This window comes from Physeter macrocephalus, chromosome 21 (assembly GCF_002837175.3).
Source record: "Physeter macrocephalus isolate SW-GA chromosome 21, ASM283717v5, whole genome shotgun sequence".
NCBI classification, from domain to species: Eukaryota; Metazoa; Chordata; class Mammalia; order Artiodactyla; family Physeteridae; genus Physeter; species Physeter macrocephalus.
Window position 1 is genome coordinate 1,971,532 of NC_041234.1, and position 16,397 is coordinate 1,987,928.

A 16,397-nucleotide genomic window follows, 5' to 3' on the forward strand; every position below is an offset into this window, starting at 1 on the left:
CATTTATAATCTTTGGGGCCTTGGGCAATTTCTTAACCTCTCTATGCCTATTCAGCAAATTAGAGATAATCAAATGTGTTTCCTGACTGTGGGAACCAAATGATATTATCCAGAGCCTAACTCAGTGTCTGGTCCATGCACATCATGCTCACTAAGTAAGTCGTGTTGTCTTCCTTCTTGGCAGCCCCTAACCTGCCCCCTTTGCTTCACACAATCCCCTGGTCCAGCGGCAGTAAACTCCTCCTGGGACCTGCACCGACACTCTTTCCAACCTTCATATTGGGTTGCCTCATAGGAAATTGCCAATATTCAGAGGTTTCTTACCTCAAAATGGAAATTTCATACGGTTCTCTTCCAGCGTTTTCCAACCTCCCTGCTAATTCTATCCATCAACTCTGCCTCCACTTCAAGACTACCTCTCCCTGTACCCCTTCCCGAACCAGACAGCGTCTCTCTTAGACCTGTATGGCCCTCTGTACCTTTCTCAGGGGGCACACTTGATCCCACTGGGCTCATCATCTAATCTGTCTAATGTGGCTACCAGGTTAGAAATTCCTGAGGGCACTGATGGCACCTCCTTATCTTTAAAGTACATCTGCACAGTATGTACCTTGAACTTCATAAGAGGTTACACATTCCATTTCCCAGACCCAAGTGTGATTAGACAGGGACTCTGGTACGCTCGGCGGGACTGGGGTCAAGACCTACTGGTGAGCCACTGAACTGTACCAGCCAGCACTGGGGCCCAAGTCCCCTGTCCTCTAACGCGACCCTCTAGAACCAGTTGCCTGCTATAACTTTTTTCTCTCTTTTCCTCTCACTCTACCTGCCTCCTTAGCAAATCAACCTGAGAAGAGAAACATGACAAATGCCTTAAACCTGGGAGGGAGAAGTAGGGTGTCATTTATCTATTTTGAAAGATTGTTGAGTTCTTGGATTCTCATTTGCCTATTTAAGAGCTATACAGTTGAACCATATGAAATCAACAATATTTCTAACTATTTTGACCTACAAAAATATCCACTTCATATGGTACAGCTTAGTGTCTTGGTATTTGGGCTCCTTTACAGACATTCATAGGTGAAGCAGTCTGATCCGTGTGTGTGGTCCGCTCACCCACATCCTTAGAGAGATTCCCTAGACAGGCTACTCAGCTTCTGCTGGGCCCATGGCCTTCAGTAGATTCTGCCATTGCTTATGGAGTTTCCATCAGAGGCTCTGGATTCAAAAATGGCTAGTTCATTTCCCTTTTCCCTGCAGGTACCAACATATGTGTTTGATCTCTGGGCTAAATGTCAAGACCTCCAGGCTTGAGCTTTCAAGTCTTCTGGAGATTAAAGGCTCTCCTCATCACCACGTGGGCTTCTCTGTGCGGTTGCTCAACAAAGCCCGTGCAGCTCCTCCGAGGGCCAGCGGCAGAACACCCCAGAGACAAGGAGGGAAGGGAAGGAACTCCTAGTTTTCTAAATATGGCAACACATGGGGCAGACGGGCGTGAAGGGCAAGAAGGCTTGCTTGTCTGTTTTTCTCAAATAAGCCGTAAATTAAAAATGCAGAAGCTTTAGACGGATTTTAGTTATTTACGAACTAGATCCACCTGAATGGGGCAGGCAGGAGCCTCTCGTTTTCCTCATTTCATGCACCCAAAGGAATATACAGAACCTTAACAATTATTGTATTCAACACCTTCAGTCATTTCATGTGACTTTTAAAGTATTTCTTACTGTCCATCTGTAGTAGAAAATATCCTAAAGACAAAAAGCAAAACAAAAAGGTATCTAAAACTGAATTCAGTTGTCTTATTGTAGTCATTCTGAGACTACTCAAGGAAGAAATTATGCCACTGTCGTTAAGAATCAAGACTTTCAGCATAAGAGAAAAGAGATCAATTATAAAATCAAGAAAGTTAAATTGAAACCCGTAATCTTAGATTTGAATTGGAAATAGCAGTTTCAACTCATGATTTATCTTCACCTTCTAAAATTTACATATTTTCTAGTCTTGTCTATTGAAGAAGCTTAGAGTCAATGACAACCCAGCAACAATGAATACCCCTGGCATGCAGAATGTGGTCTCTAAAGCCTGTTCCCTCCGAGAAGAGCCAGGACTTCTCGGGGAAAGGGCTGATTCCAGGTCTGGGGCAGCAAATATGCAAGAGGAACCTGGGCTACCATATCATGCCTAAAACTCCAGAGGAGGGAAGAGACTGTAGGAGGTCCAGTGACCTGCTCAATGCCACACAGGAGGCAGGACCCTGGGCATAGCCAGGGCACCTAGTCCACGGCTCTACAGAACGCAGCCTCCCCTCAGCCAGGCCTCCAGGCCATGGCCCTCCCAGCTAATGTTCCAACCAGGATCCAGAGTAGTCTGACCAGGGGTTTTTCACTGCCACTCTTGGGGGATTTTGACAACAAATCCATTTTAAGCTACTGTGGCATTGGAGAACTTTAAAAATTAGCCAGGTGAGCAGTCAAGACATCCCAAATCTGAAATGCAAATGCTTGTTCTCTAAGGGTCACATTCCTAAAACCCCCAAGGCTCTTAGCGCTCTGTCCATAGTCCCTCACCCTTATTAGTTTAGTGCACAGCAGCCTGACTTACAGCTCCCACGACCTGCATTCTTTCTCTGACTAAGGAGCCTGCTTTTCTAGAAGTACCAGGGAAATACTGTTCTGGCACCTAGGCAGCCTTCAACCAATGATTGATAGGAAGTGGTAGATAAATATCCCAACTCCCTCGCCTCTAAGGGGTGTGTTCTGCACTAGCTCCCCGAAGGGGATCCAGCCCCAGTTACCCACCATGATAACATGCTCATACGTACACCCTTTATTGGCTTCCTTCCCTTCCCTTTACTCACTTCCCTCCTCCCCCTACTGGTAGCTTCTTAGTATCACCTCCTGAACCTTTGCCTCAATGCCTGTCCTGGGGAACCATTCTCTGAGCCTGTCTTCCCCAGGCAGATAGAGAAAGAGCCATTGTCCGTGAAGAGTGGGCCTCCTTCAGTATTGCTGCAGACTCGGCGAGACTCAGGCTGAGTCAAAAGACAACACATCTTTTCTGACTCCAGATTCAATATATCATGTGTTAACTATGTGTGTCTTTTATAGAGAGCACACAAGTCATTATAAACGTCTTGGCTTTGGGAGTGGAAAGGTCCTTGGAAAAGAATTCCTTTTGGCTTGCAGGCTCATATAGTTATTCCTTCTTTGTTGGCCCAATAAAGGGCATCACTTCTCTACCGATGAAGATACTAATTAGCAAGTAAGTAATTCTAAGTGCAGTGCAGTGGAGGTGGTATGTGGGACCTTTTGTAAGTATTTTTAAATTTTCCATCATTGCTGATGATCTCTAAGTAAATTTTAAGAGACTAACCTCTACGTAGGAGAAGAGATTTATTAGCATGTGTAACTGGGTGTCATGTGCTAATTACCTTACTGCTTCATGATTTAACCAAGGCAAGGGCATCTGTCCAAGAGGACCAGAGAGTCTCTGTGCACCATCATGGAAACAGAAAGAACCCCTTTCCTCTTACATCCAGTGGCTGTATGCAGTGTCTCCTGAATAGAAAGGTGATTTTCACATGCTTTTTCTGATCTGCCTCTCCCACTCCAGCTCCACTTTCTTCCCTGGGATGTCAAAGGTACCTGTGTTCATAACATCACATCTGTAGTTTGAGCAGGAATGAAGGGACTTTAAAACACTGTATTCATCTTTGTGGACAGAATGCCTTCCTTCCTCTCCATCTTCCTGCTTTCAAGGAACCAAGAATACCAAAAGCTGATACTCATGTCTTCCCTGTAACCAGCCTCACCTGGTTCTCTGCAAATAATGAAAATAGCTTTGTGACAATTCACCCTTTTCTGAATCTCTGAAGTATTCCTTAGCTATCCATCTGGCTCTCCTGAAAGATCAAATTCCTTATTTCTGATCGGTATTATCTTTTCTATACGTTAACTTGTTTGCAAACATGTAAAACTGCCAGTGTCTCTTTAAGGGGTGTGGGGCTGACGAGGCAAGGGTGGAGCCAGGCTCCCACTCTGATTTAAGCTCAGGCATGCAAGTCTTGAAAACTGCCCCAAAGGTGTCATGACTTGGTGATGGACTGGTCATTTTTCAGCCCAGGTTTGCTGGAAAGCAGGCGCTTTACCACTATCTGAGAATATCACGGCCCCTCTGGTAAAGCTAAGTAACCTTGGGGTTGATCTAATTATTAGACCGCGCTATTGAGATGGTTTTTGTAGAGCGAAACAGTTGAATATCACTAATTTAATATTGTTCAATCTAATGCGTACCTTGCTGCCTCAGTATCTATAAACTAGTGCTACCCGTGTGTGGTCTGCTGACTGGGAGCAGGAGCACCCCCGGGAAACTTGTTCTTTGCTCCCCGGGCCGAAGCGTTTCTGGCATCCCAAAAGTAACATGGCTAGTTTCTTAGATGACAGGTGAAAAGCGTGTGTTGTGAGTTTCGGGTTTTGTTTTCGGAAGGACAACCTGATCGATGTGATAGATAGCAAATAAGCACTGAGAGAGATAGATGAAGGGCGCAGCGGCCAGGCTGAACGTTGCCAAGGGAAGTGCATGGACCCGGGGTCAGGAGACCTAAGCTTTGTTTTTGCCTCTGCCAAAAATCAACTCTGTGATCTTGGGTCATATCTTTGAACCTTGATTTCCTCCTCAGTACCTGAGAGGGGTGGCCTCAACAGTAGCTTTCCGTGTGTTGACTGCTGCCCAGAGCAAGAAATACATGTTTACATCACACCCCGGCATACACACATACAAATGCACACATATGTGACAGAACCAAGAGTGTCACGAAACAATACTACATGAGGTGCATTGTGGTATTTTCTATTCTACTCTCTTCTATTACATTGTTTAAAAAATGCTAGTCTTGATCTGCTGAACGGATTTCACAATCCACTAAAGGGTCACGCCCTGTGGTTTGAAAAAAAACACAGAACGCCATAATTTCCGAGGTCTCTTCAGTAGTAGAATCCAATGACTCTGCTAGATCCCTAAAGGAATTTTCTGAAAACAATAGCTGAGCTGTGACAGATGGCTACATGCTTACATTCTGGAGGAAGTGCATGGTGTAGAATATGGCAGCAGAATGACCCAAAGATAAACATGAAAATTATAAACCATTTCCAAGGAGAACATATACTGCTGAAGCTCTGACAGTGACTCAGAGAATTAGGATCTCTAAGTCATTACACTGAATGCTGCCCAAGTCAACCAGCATCAGAGACTGGGGACATCCAACCTGTCAGAGAGGTCACAGGCTCCCTGGTTGTAGGCAGCTTTCTTTTCAGTTTCCAGATTGTAAGATTACCCGCCGCCCCCCCCCCCCCCCCCACCAAGAGTGATCTCTAGTAGCCTCATTTTTGTTTACACTTGACTCACCATGAAGACAGGAAAATAAAGAAAACAGGAAGTTGGACAGCTCCAGACTTTCGTCTTTTGAACTTGGACCCCAATCCTGGCTTCTTCATCTTTTTCTGTTCCCACTGCAGGAAGGGGAACTAATATTTAGTAAGCAGGGACATGTCAAGGACTTCATCATTTCCCTGGATCCTAAGAACCATTCTGTGAAGGCTCTAGGATCCCCACTCACAGAGGCCCAAAGATTTCAGTCACTTGTTCTGGATCCACTGCTGCTGTGCCGAATCCCCATCGTTCCATCCCAGAGCCCAGGGTCTTTCCCCCAGTGCATCCTGCCATAGCTTGAATACAGAGTCTTTCTTGCGGGGATGATGCAACCTCATTTAATTTTGGTTGACTGGTAGAAAGCAGAGGCATAAACAGAGCAGACAGGACTCCATCAGACAGCAGGAAGGCCAAACCCTGATTTGTAAAGATGGGGAACTTGAATCCTGGGAAAGTTCAGTGACTTGCCCAAGGGCACAGAACTGCGAGTAGAACCCAGGCTTCTGGTGGTCCTTCCACAGGATGTCGAACATTGAAACAACAGCAGCAACAATTAAACAGTACTCCTAGTGTGAAGCATCATTTCGTTTTAGAAGTTAGAGAAATATTTATACGGGAAAAATCGTTCTGGCTCCTTTTCGCGCATGAATAAATACACAGCCACATTCTCCTATTCTGTGGGTGCTAGAACTTGTCAGGAAGCCTAGATTTTTCTGATGCTGAGGGGTCCATGTTGGATGTTTTGTCCACAGTGGGGAACAAGTCTGAATTATTGTGGTCCTGCGGAAAAGGAAGCCCAGCAGGGGCAGACTGTGGGCACCTGGCTCTGGCGCTGGGTTGTTCAACAGGTAGCAGGAGCCTTGGTGCTCCCTACCCTGCTCCCTCTGCACACTGCCAAGCAGAGTTGGCGAGGGGAAGGAACGGGGGGAGGGAGGGAGAGAATGAATAGTTTCGAGTGGTGAAATCCCCTCCCTTGCTCCCTCCTAACGGATCTGGGAAGTCAGGCAGTAGCACCAGAGACCCTGAGTAGATTTCCATTTTGCTTTCCAAGCTGGTGACTGCTGAGGATTGGCTGCAGCCTAGCAGGGACCCAGAGAGCAAACCGCCGACACATCTATGATGGTGCAATTTCAGATGCTCATTAATATAGTGATGTGCTGAAAAAAACATGTTCCTTGCTGCTTTCTGTCAGAGGGCGTTGGGATGGATGGTTTGTGTTCCCAGCAAGAAAGCGGTGTGATGGGGGTGGGTGTGATGGGTGGAAGGGCGGGAAGGAAGGTTAGCAAGGTACATGTGAGTAGTTAGTCCTGTAGACACTCTGAGAACATTTTTTAAAATCCCTTCCCCTCCCCTGAAGGGGTAGAAATTCCATGTCAGAGTCACTTTGCACATTTTTCTGAAATTTTCACGACATGTAACATTCAGACTTTGATTTCAGCTGTCACCTTCCCCTTTTAAATTCTTGAGAGCCTGGGAGAAGGAAGAAGGAGTAGCTTGCGGGGAGCCCCAGCGGCAGGTGTGGAGACTCGGGGTAGAGGGGCCTTCTAGGAAGAGAGGCCAAGAATAAGCATTTTGCACTCCTCTTAAGGGCAGTAAAGCTTTAAGGGAGTGATAAGCTCATGAGGCCAGGAAAGGCAGTACTGAACAAGTACCAACCCTAGACTGGGGGCTGGAGAGGCGTGGCGCAAGATTGTATTCACCCCTGATTTTTACCCCCTCCCAACAATTCCTAAAGCCGAGCCTCTACCTGTCCTTAGAAGTGAACCTGGGGACTTCCCTGGCGGTCCAGTGGCTAAGAATCTGCGCTCCCAATGCAGGGGGCCTGGGTTCGATCCCTGGTCAGGGAACTAGATCCCGCACGCAAGCCGCAACTAAAAGATCCCGCGTGCCGCGGGATCTAAGGCCCGGCACAGCCTAAATAAGTACATACATACTTAAAAAAAAGAAAAAAAAAAAAAAAAAAAAAAGAAATGACCCAGGCCTGCTCATGAGGCCAGGAAAGGCAGTACTGAACAAGTACCAACCCTAGACTGGGGGCTGGAGAGGCGTGGCGCAAGATTGTATTCACCCCTGATTTTTACCCCCTCCCAACAATTCCTAAAGCCGAGCCTCTACCTGTCCTTAGAAGTGAACCTGGGGACTTCCCTGGCGGTCCAGTGGCTAAGAATCTGCGCTCCCAATGCAGGGGGCCTGGGTTCGATCCCTGGTCAGGGAACTAGATCCCGCACGCAAGCCGCAACTAAAAGATCCCGCGTGCCGCGGGATCTAAGGCCCGGCACAGCCTAAATAAGTACATACATACTTAAAAAAAAGAAAAAAAAAAAAAAAAAAAAAAGAAATGACCCTGGCCTTTCCAAGAGAGGGGCAGACACCAGTCTTCCTCGGTTTCCAAGTCAGCTCATTTCAGATGAACCCAGTGACCATATCCACGCTGTCAATACATCACTACGAGTCAAGGTCTAGACAATCCCATTATCTTCAGAGTTTGACAGGGGGATCAGCTAAGTTCAGTCTAGAAAGACGTTTCACTGCCCTGTGGACGTTTCCTACAATGGCATTTTCTTTCAGCAGTTTGGTTTTACGGTATCTGTTTGTAGTGCTGTTTGTATTTCTGGAATATGACATATCTCCTGGGCACTTTGGGAAAGATTCACTCAGTTCTTGGTTACACCTAATGCTACGGATGACAGAGTAGCAGTTATGAATCCTTTATTTTTTTTGAGAAGCACTAGATACTTTCCATGTGGCAGACAGCCGCTTCACATCCCCCTCCCCCAATCAGCCTTAGTTTAGGCAAATTTATCTCAATATTGGTTTGGGAAAAAACAGCAGCTTGGAAGCCAGAGATGGCTTCTAGTCCCAGATCTTCTACATGCCAGGTGTGTGACTTTGCAAATTTACTCACTTTCTCTGGGCTTCTGTTTCCTTATGGGTAAAATGGGAGCACTACTTTAATCTTTGGGTGGTGTGAAGATACCATGACTATAACGCACCTAGCATAGTGCTTAGCATATGGCTGGAGCTCCCTGCAAGAGCCTACAGTCTTGGACCGGAAAACTGATACGTGCACATAACCTTTTTCCTGTGTAGGGGATAAAAACAAGACATATATAGCCCTATTTCCCATTATAACCTGTGCCATTATCTGCCCCTTCCCTGGGAGGAGTAACAAAGGAAGGAGAGGACAAATACCAGGCAAGGCAAGCAACTGGCTCTAGGGAAGCAGATAAAATAGTGGGAGGGTGTATTCCTTTTCTAATATCATACAACAAATTGCCACAAACTTAGCAGCTTAAAACAGTGCCCATTTATGATCTTGAAATTTCTGTGGCTCGGGAATCTGGGCACGGGTTAACTGGGTCTTTTGCTCAGGGTCCCCTTGGCTTGCCATCAAAGTTTTGGTTGGGGCTGAGTTCTCATCTGAGGCCCAGGGGCCTCTGGGTTGTTGGCAAAATTCAGTTCCTTGAGGTTTGTAGGACTGAGGACCTCAGCTCCTAGAGGCCCCATTACTTGCCACCTGGCCTTCTCTACAATGTGGCAGTTTGCTTTTTCCAGGCCAACAGGAAGGAGAGTATCGCTGCTTCGGCTTGTCTTGTTTTTTTTTTTTTTTAGGGGCTCACCTGATTAGGCCAGATACTCCACACTAATTATCTCCCTTTTGAGCAACTCAAAGTCAGTTGAAGAGGGATCTTAAAACCCCATAATGCACAGATTCCACCTACACTCAAGGGGAGGAGACTATACAGGTTATGTACACGAGAAGGCAGGAATCTTGGGGGCTACCCCAAGAATTCTGCCTACCGGACGGTTCCCTGGATATACCCAAATAAGCTGAGGAGAAACCTTCTTGCTTCTCTTTGTATCATTTTTATGAGACCAAACATTAAGTAAGAGAACTAAACCTACTATCTTGCATGGCTCAGCCAGGGTGAAATTGTTAAATAGGGAAGAAAAAGGGTTAGGGTGAACCTGAAGATGTGGGACAACCTTGCAACGGCAGTGGCACAGCGAGCTGATGAATGAGTGGATTCAACTTTTGTTAAACTGTTATTTAGGAAAAGGAATTGATTTTTTAAAGAAGGAGAATGGGGTAGTTTTCCCTAGAAGAGCTCCATTAGTGCCTGTCTGCCTGCCTTTGGTGGACACACGGTGCTAGGTAATGCTCTGTAACCAAAGGACAAAACTGAAAGCAAAAGCTGTTCCCCACACAAAGATGGAGGGGCCACGGCCACTCAACCTCGTTTCTGAGGGGCTATCAAAATATAAGACCCTGAGCGTCTTGGTCTGTGGTGCTGAGGGAATGAGGGGCTGTAAGACTCTCTGGTCTACCCCCAACCAAGTCACCTGGGTCCAGCCCCAAATCCTGGCTTCTGCCTTCCTGCTGAAAGGATGAGCCTGGGAGAGGAGGTGCTCAGAAGTCCCTCTACTTCACGTCCTGCCTCTTCTTTCCACCAGGTACTTCACTTCCTGCCTCTTCTTTCCACCAGGCAAGCTTTCTGCTCTGTCCCTTCTCCCAGCTGTCACTAGCACATGAATTCACAGCCATCTCCGTTGAGTTTGGTAATGACCTCTGCCCTGTTGGGTGGGAGCTGACCTCTGCATCCAGGGAGAGGCTGACTTTTCAATCAGTCCTGGTCACTGAACCAGAGCATTCCTCTGAGGGGGGCTAAATAAAGGCTCTGTCTTCAGCACTTCCCCCTACTTTACACATGAGAGAAGGAGAGCTCTGATCCAGATGTGGCCCACCCTTTCTACCCCAAGGCCTCCCACACCTCATCTGAGGCCTGAAGAGGCCTCAGGACTCAATGACCCCTGACTGGTTCGCCAAGCACTTATGGTTTCCAATGAAAGGGTTGAGGTTATAGAGTAACGCAAGAAAGAAAAGTTGCTGCCTTTATTCTTGGCCCCATAGAACTTTCCCCTGAAAATACTCTTCCCCTACCCAGGAAGATAATCCTGTGATCTCTAACCCTGGGGCTTGAAGTCTTCTTGGAGATAAAACACCAAGTGAGAATAAATCTAGGTCAAAGGGAGTAATCTGCTCCGTAGCTGAGGGTGCGAGAATATAACAGACTCTGGTTATGGTTGTACAATACAATAGCTACCTTGTGGCTATTTAAATTTCAATTAAATAAAATTAAAAACTAAAGGTACTCAGTAGCCAGTGTGGCTACTGGTTACCACATTGGACGGTACAGCTAATACAGCATTTCATCATCACAGAGTTCTATTTGACGGCACTGTTTTAGAGGCATAGATAGCATTGTCCCTTTGACCCTGTCCATGTGATGTTTCTTTAGCATCTTTGGAAATGGTCACGATGTATTATTCTACGGGAAAAACAACAATAACAACACTGCTGAAGACTGCTTAAGAAAACAAAACCCAAACCAAAACAACTGCTGTAAATGCAGTGCCGCGGGACGGGGGGGGGGATTCATTATCAAAAGGCTGCGTTTTCCCTATTTTCTTTCTTCTATACCTTCCCCCCCCCACCCCCCCCACCCCCGCCTTCTACAAAAGTATCTTCCCTTCTTTTACGTTTGCCTGCCTGCTTTATCTGTAGAGTGTCATGTTTTATGTAAGGCTTCCCAGACAAGGTGAAATGGTAGACCGGATTTCAAAAAGGATGGGACAGGAACCAAAAGTTTGTTTGGGGCACAGGAATAAACAGTGGGACACAGTGCCCCCCAAATCACACCCCGGGAACAAAAGGAAACGCAGAAGGAGAGGACGAGACTGGGAGGTGCAGGCTAGGTCTGGTCCAGGTAGTAGGTCTGGAGGGTAAAGCGGACGGGGGCACTTCTCGCCATTCCTGAGGCTGGCAGGCCGCCCAGGTGCTCAGGAGTTCCTCTGTGCAGTAACTTCCTAACCAGACTTTTCCTGCTTAGGAACAGTGCCTTCCATAAGAATTTATCTTTGACTCACGGGTGATCTCCATCTTAGGCTCAGTGTGTGCATGAAGAAGACATAATGGGTTAATTGCTGTGTTTGGGGGAAGGAGGCCTTCTTCCTTGATCTCTTGGAGGAGTCGCAAGGACCGCGTCCCTCTCCTCACCAGCACCGTCTGTGGTTTCCCTCCCTTAACACCAGTCACCCCTTAGTGGGTTCTTTAATGCCTGTGCTCTTCCCTGGGCAAAACTAGGGAAGCTAAGCAATGCTTTGAAAGATGGCAGACAGTGGAGATGGCAGGTAGAGGCAGGATACTGGTCAGTAGTGAGGGTCGGGGGCCGGGGGTCACAGGAGACAGAAAGCAGGGCAAGGGAGGGGCAAAGTTCAAGTGGGCATCAGGAGCAGGTGTGCAGAACTATAGTTCTGAGGGCCCGCGGCCAGAAGACTGGAGCTGGGGCAAGCTTTTCCACTCACTCCTGAGGCTCTTCTCTGCCTTCTTGGAAGGCAGGACCTCACCCCACCCTGAAGCATGGCTGGCCAGGGGCTTGTCCAGGTTCACGAACAACTGTGTCAGAGACTGAGAAGTGAGGGTGTAGAGAGGAAACTGGCTGGTCGCGGACAGATGGTTGGCGTCCCAGGGTCTCCCATCCCTTGGCTTGGGGGCAAAGGTTGTCCTATCTGTATTGTAAACTTCAGCCCTTTCTCCAGCCTTAAGCAAGTTCCTCTTGTGGATGCGGCAGTCTGGATTTCTACTCCACTCCACCCGGACTCCACCCCTGTCCCACCCCAGGGTCTGCCAAATGCACGACGGAAAGCTTCGGATGGATAATGCCGTTTTCCTCTTTTGTCTTGCAGCCGTCTCCAACCTGGACGTCGAGAGCAAGCTGAGCGTGTACTACCGTGCACCGTGGCACCAGCAGAGAAACATCTTCCTCCCGGCCACCAGGCCACCCTGCGTCGAGGAGCTGCACCGCCACGCCCGGCAGAGCCTGCAAGCCCTGCGCAGAGGTGACTGATCTCGGGCTTGGGGGCATTTCGGGGAGAGAACTTGGAGCTCGTCCCTGTCCCATCGGTCCCAACACCTCCCCTTGTTATAGCAAGTACTTTGAAATGCTCCCTTTTCTACCCTGAAATGAGATTCATGGGTAACATAACCTGCCTATTGATGTAACTAAAAATAGCATTATGGCCTGAATATGATAGTAAAGAGAACTTAAAAGGAAAATTATTTATAATAATAATATTCGCAATATGCAAATGCCCAGGCACGGCTGCACTAGAAGACATAATGAAAAAGTCAGATGTTTGTGCCTATCAATCAAAAAAAGTAGGTTTGGATTAAGTAAAGACAGAAGTCATTCTGAACACAAAGCACAGAGAGATGAAAGAGTCGGGGCAGGAGGACACAACCACAGAAACTGGTGCATTCAGCACATATTGTACATGAGCAAAAAAAAAAAAAAAACCCTCTGGATTTTAATTAAAAGAGAATTAGCTTTGACTCAGAAGTAGGTTCTAGGCTTTTCCCTTACAAGAAATTCTGGCGGGATATCTGTGGCACCGGGGGCACTGTTTCAGTGTTCAGGACTGTACTATGCATAGTAGGATGGCTGTCATCCTTGGCTCCAGCCCAGTCATCTACCAACCAACCCGAACCTTCCCCGGGGGAGGCGGGGTGTTCTGCTGCTGCTTTTGAGAACCGGTGATCTGGTCCATTCTACAGCAGAGCACATGGAGCCCTAGAGAGGTCAGGACACTTGCTGAGGGTCACACGCAGCGGGTTAGGTCCAGCGCCAGGACCCAGACCCCACAGCCAGAGCTCTTCTCCTCTGCACCATACGCTGTGTCCTAGGGAAATAAATACTTCTAGTTCTAGTTCTCTCACAGTCCTGAGAAAGCCGGAGATGATAGGCACACAGCATTCAAGGTAGAAGATACAGCCTCTTCTTCCACTGGTTACTTTTCAGTGCCTTAAAGCCACTCTAAATAGGACAAGGAGATTAAAAACTGGCATCATTCTTTTTAGAGTCCCCTCCGTTGGTGTCAGAAGTTGGCACGCCAGCTTTTTTGGCCTTTAGATTTTTGCTATGGAGACACATGGGGTCTGTACATTCAGTGTCTTTGTTCCAAATTCCCTATGCTCCTTTAAGGAATGGTATTTTGTGAGAGTATTAAAATTCAAATAAAATATTTTTATGTCAGTCACTATCAAGATGGAGAAATAAAATGACAAACGTTGTTTTCAGCTTTCTTCTTCCTCATGTGTATGACTCCTCCCTTTTGCCCATCCCTTGTCTTTTTTCCCTTTAATGAAAGAAAGAGCTAACCTACTAATAAATATCCCTAATGCAATTGTTTCTAAAAATTCCCCTTGGTTATTAGTAGCAGATATTGTGACCCTTATAATGAAGGGTGACAGTCAGTATCCTCTCAACCTATCGCTGGCATTCTTACTATTCACTTCAATTTTATAGTTGGCTGAAAAGTTCTTTACCAAATTTTTAGTGCCAGCCACCTTCCAGAAAGCTTCGTTAACACTCTTACTGTTCCTCTGCAGCCTGGATTAGGCTCCCTTGCCATAATCGCCTGCGCATCATCCCATTGTGCCACTTGTGAGCTTATATCATAACTAACCACTTACTTACGGGCCTGTCTTCTACCATTAATCCATGAGCAACTCAAGGACAAGGGTGATATCTTATAATTTTTTTTTTTTACCTTTTTTTTTTTTTTTTTGGCCACACCACGCGGCTTGTGGGATCTTAGTTCCCTGACCAGGGGTTGAACCCCGGCCCTCGGCAGTGAGAGCACAGAGTCCTAACCACTGGACCGCCAGGGAATTCCCATAAATTTTTTTTATTCAAAGCATTCAGCATGAGCCTGACATCATAGTAGGTCCTCAATGAATGTCTGTGCAACTGAATCAAATTCTGCAGAAAACTGGTTGAGTAGAGTACTGAGGGCAGAGAATGACAACAGAGGAATCTAATCATTCTCACTAAATACTTTCTCTGATCCCATCATTAGAGAGCTTGAGTAACGTTAGCCCTTTAGACATAATTATTTTTATCCCTTTATTAATTATTATTCATAAGTCATCTCTGATTAGATTTTTTCCAGATTTAACCAGATAACATTAAGCCGCTCGTAAGCTATCACATTTCACTGTGTTGTCAGGTTTGGACTTAACGGCAGAACTAAGGAACAGCAAGAGCCAATATCAGTTTTCTCAGAACTTCCTCCTGGGGGCTGAGAGATGGATATGGGGCCTCCTGGGGTTTGTAAGGAAGACGGAGGAGCTGCATCTTGCCCTCCACAGACAGGCTTGCTTTGTGGTTGTCTAAATAGCAAATCTTGGGTGTAGTAGTTTTAATAGCACTGCAGAGAGCCATAAACAGGAATTATAGGCATCACAGAATTAAAAACATGCAGTGTAGAATTAAAATTAGAAAGTGACTTTTTTTTTTTTTTTTTTTAACCCTTGTCCAAGAAACAGTAGCTTAGTAGTGCATTCATCAGAATACCACTTCTGCCATCTGGTGGCCATGACTAATACTGACCTATCAGACAGACAAGGCCTTGCTCACAAATGAGCTTCCCCGTACGTTCTGTATTTGGACAGCTGGAATGTCCTGGCTTCCACCAGGAGGGAGTGGATGATGAAGCACAGACAAGCTAGGCTGTGGTGGCAGCAGCAGCATGCTCCTTTTGGAAATGGGGCTATAAGGAGGGAGCTGGGGGACCGAGATCAGAACCGAGAAATTGGCCACCTTCAAGATCTGCTCAATAGCAAACCCCTCGACAAAGTCTCTTGAGGGCCAGGCACTGTGCTACACCTAGGATTCAGAGAGCAGTAGTAAGTATGTGGTCCTTGCCCACAAGGAATTCCTGGTCTAGTGAGGGAGACAGACAGGCAAGTAACCAGGTAATTTCAACACAGTGATATGGGGGCTCAGAAGAAAGGCACTAGTGATGCCATGGAGCTTCAGGGAAGGCTCCTCAGAGGAAGCAGCATCTTAATGGATTTCAAGTTATTTAGAATCTGATTCCTCTTTTTTTCCTTTTTTCTTAGCAGTTCTTTATGCTCAGAGCCAATCATGGCTTGAAGTGATGCCAATGTTTATGTTTGTGAGACAGGGAGAGAGAGATTACTAAGAGGCTATAAAGAGAGATTTATATTTTATATTTCCTTTCCTTTCACATTTCAGGCCTGGGGTCTAAATTTCATTGGTCTAAGGGAATAAGCACCAAGAGTCTACTGCAGTTTCAGGCTCTACATGACGAATGTTCTCCTCACACCACCACCACCAGAAAGAAGTATTAGGGACCCATTAATAATCTACCTGCCTACTCCCGGCCCGGGGCAAAATGAAAGGGTAGTAGGAGGGGAGAAATTGAATGGGAAATTGAGTTGATAGCTCCCTCCGGACTCCTCTCCCTTCCTTCTACCTTTTCCTAACTAGTGACACCTATATTTTACTCTTCATTATGCATTTAAGGATACAAAAGCTTTTCCTTACACTGCCCATTTAGAAAAGCCCACTGTTTCCTTGCAGAGAAAAATGAGGGTGGTGCTGGAGGTGGGCACTTTAACATGGAAGACGTTTTTCTCAAAAAGACTTCTTGGAAGGGAGATCAAGGTGGCAGAGTAGGACATGGAGCTCACTTCCCCCTACAAATACATTAAAAAATACAGCTACATCTGGAACGATTCTCACAGAATACCAGCTGAAAGCTGTCAAAAGATCTCATACAACCAAAGCTGCAAGAAAGATCCCCACATAACCGGGTAGGACAAAAGGAGAGAAAAAAAAAAGGAATCAGGATGGGACCTGCACCCCTGGGAGGGAGCTATGAAAGAGGAAGGGTTCCCCTCACCCTGGGAACCTCCTTCGCTGGCTGGAAGGTCCGCCAGGACAGGGGAGCTGCAGGGGCCTGGAATGTGCAAGAGAGGAGTGTGCCCGGGCTGACTTGCTGCCAGGCAAGCTACAGAGGGACCGGCTGACAGCTGCTATGCTGCCACACTTCCCAGCCTGAGATGCGTGCCTGCTGGTATGCACAGCTCATGGGTGCTGAAA

The 16,397-nt window shown here is 46.6% G+C and overlaps 1 protein-coding gene and 1 long non-coding RNA gene across 9 annotated transcripts in view; one reads left to right on the forward strand and one right to left on the reverse strand.

Moving 5' to 3' along the window:
• The window catches only part of NHS (NHS actin remodeling regulator), a 350,056-nt gene that overhangs the window by 274,936 nt on the left and 58,723 nt on the right, over positions 1–16,397 (forward strand). For all 3 annotated transcript variants that reach the window (XM_024115287.2, XM_055081934.1, XM_007105864.4), the window contains exon 2: positions 12,175–12,327. In XM_024115287.2, coding sequence (XP_023971055.1) covers positions 12,175–12,327 — 153 coding nt within the window. The remainder of the gene's footprint in view (positions 1–12,174; positions 12,328–16,397) is intronic.
• The window catches only part of LOC114484730 (uncharacterized), an 85,827-nt gene that overhangs the window by 6,873 nt on the left and 62,557 nt on the right, over positions 1–16,397 (reverse strand). For 5 of the 6 annotated variants that reach the window (XR_008616430.1, XR_008616429.1, XR_003677959.2 and 2 more), the window contains exon 4: positions 5,404–5,507. The exons of the other annotated variant lie outside the window; for it this stretch is intronic. This is a non-coding gene — a long non-coding RNA (uncharacterized lncRNA). The remainder of the gene's footprint in view (positions 1–5,403; positions 5,508–16,397) is intronic. 6 annotated transcript variants of the gene reach the window in all.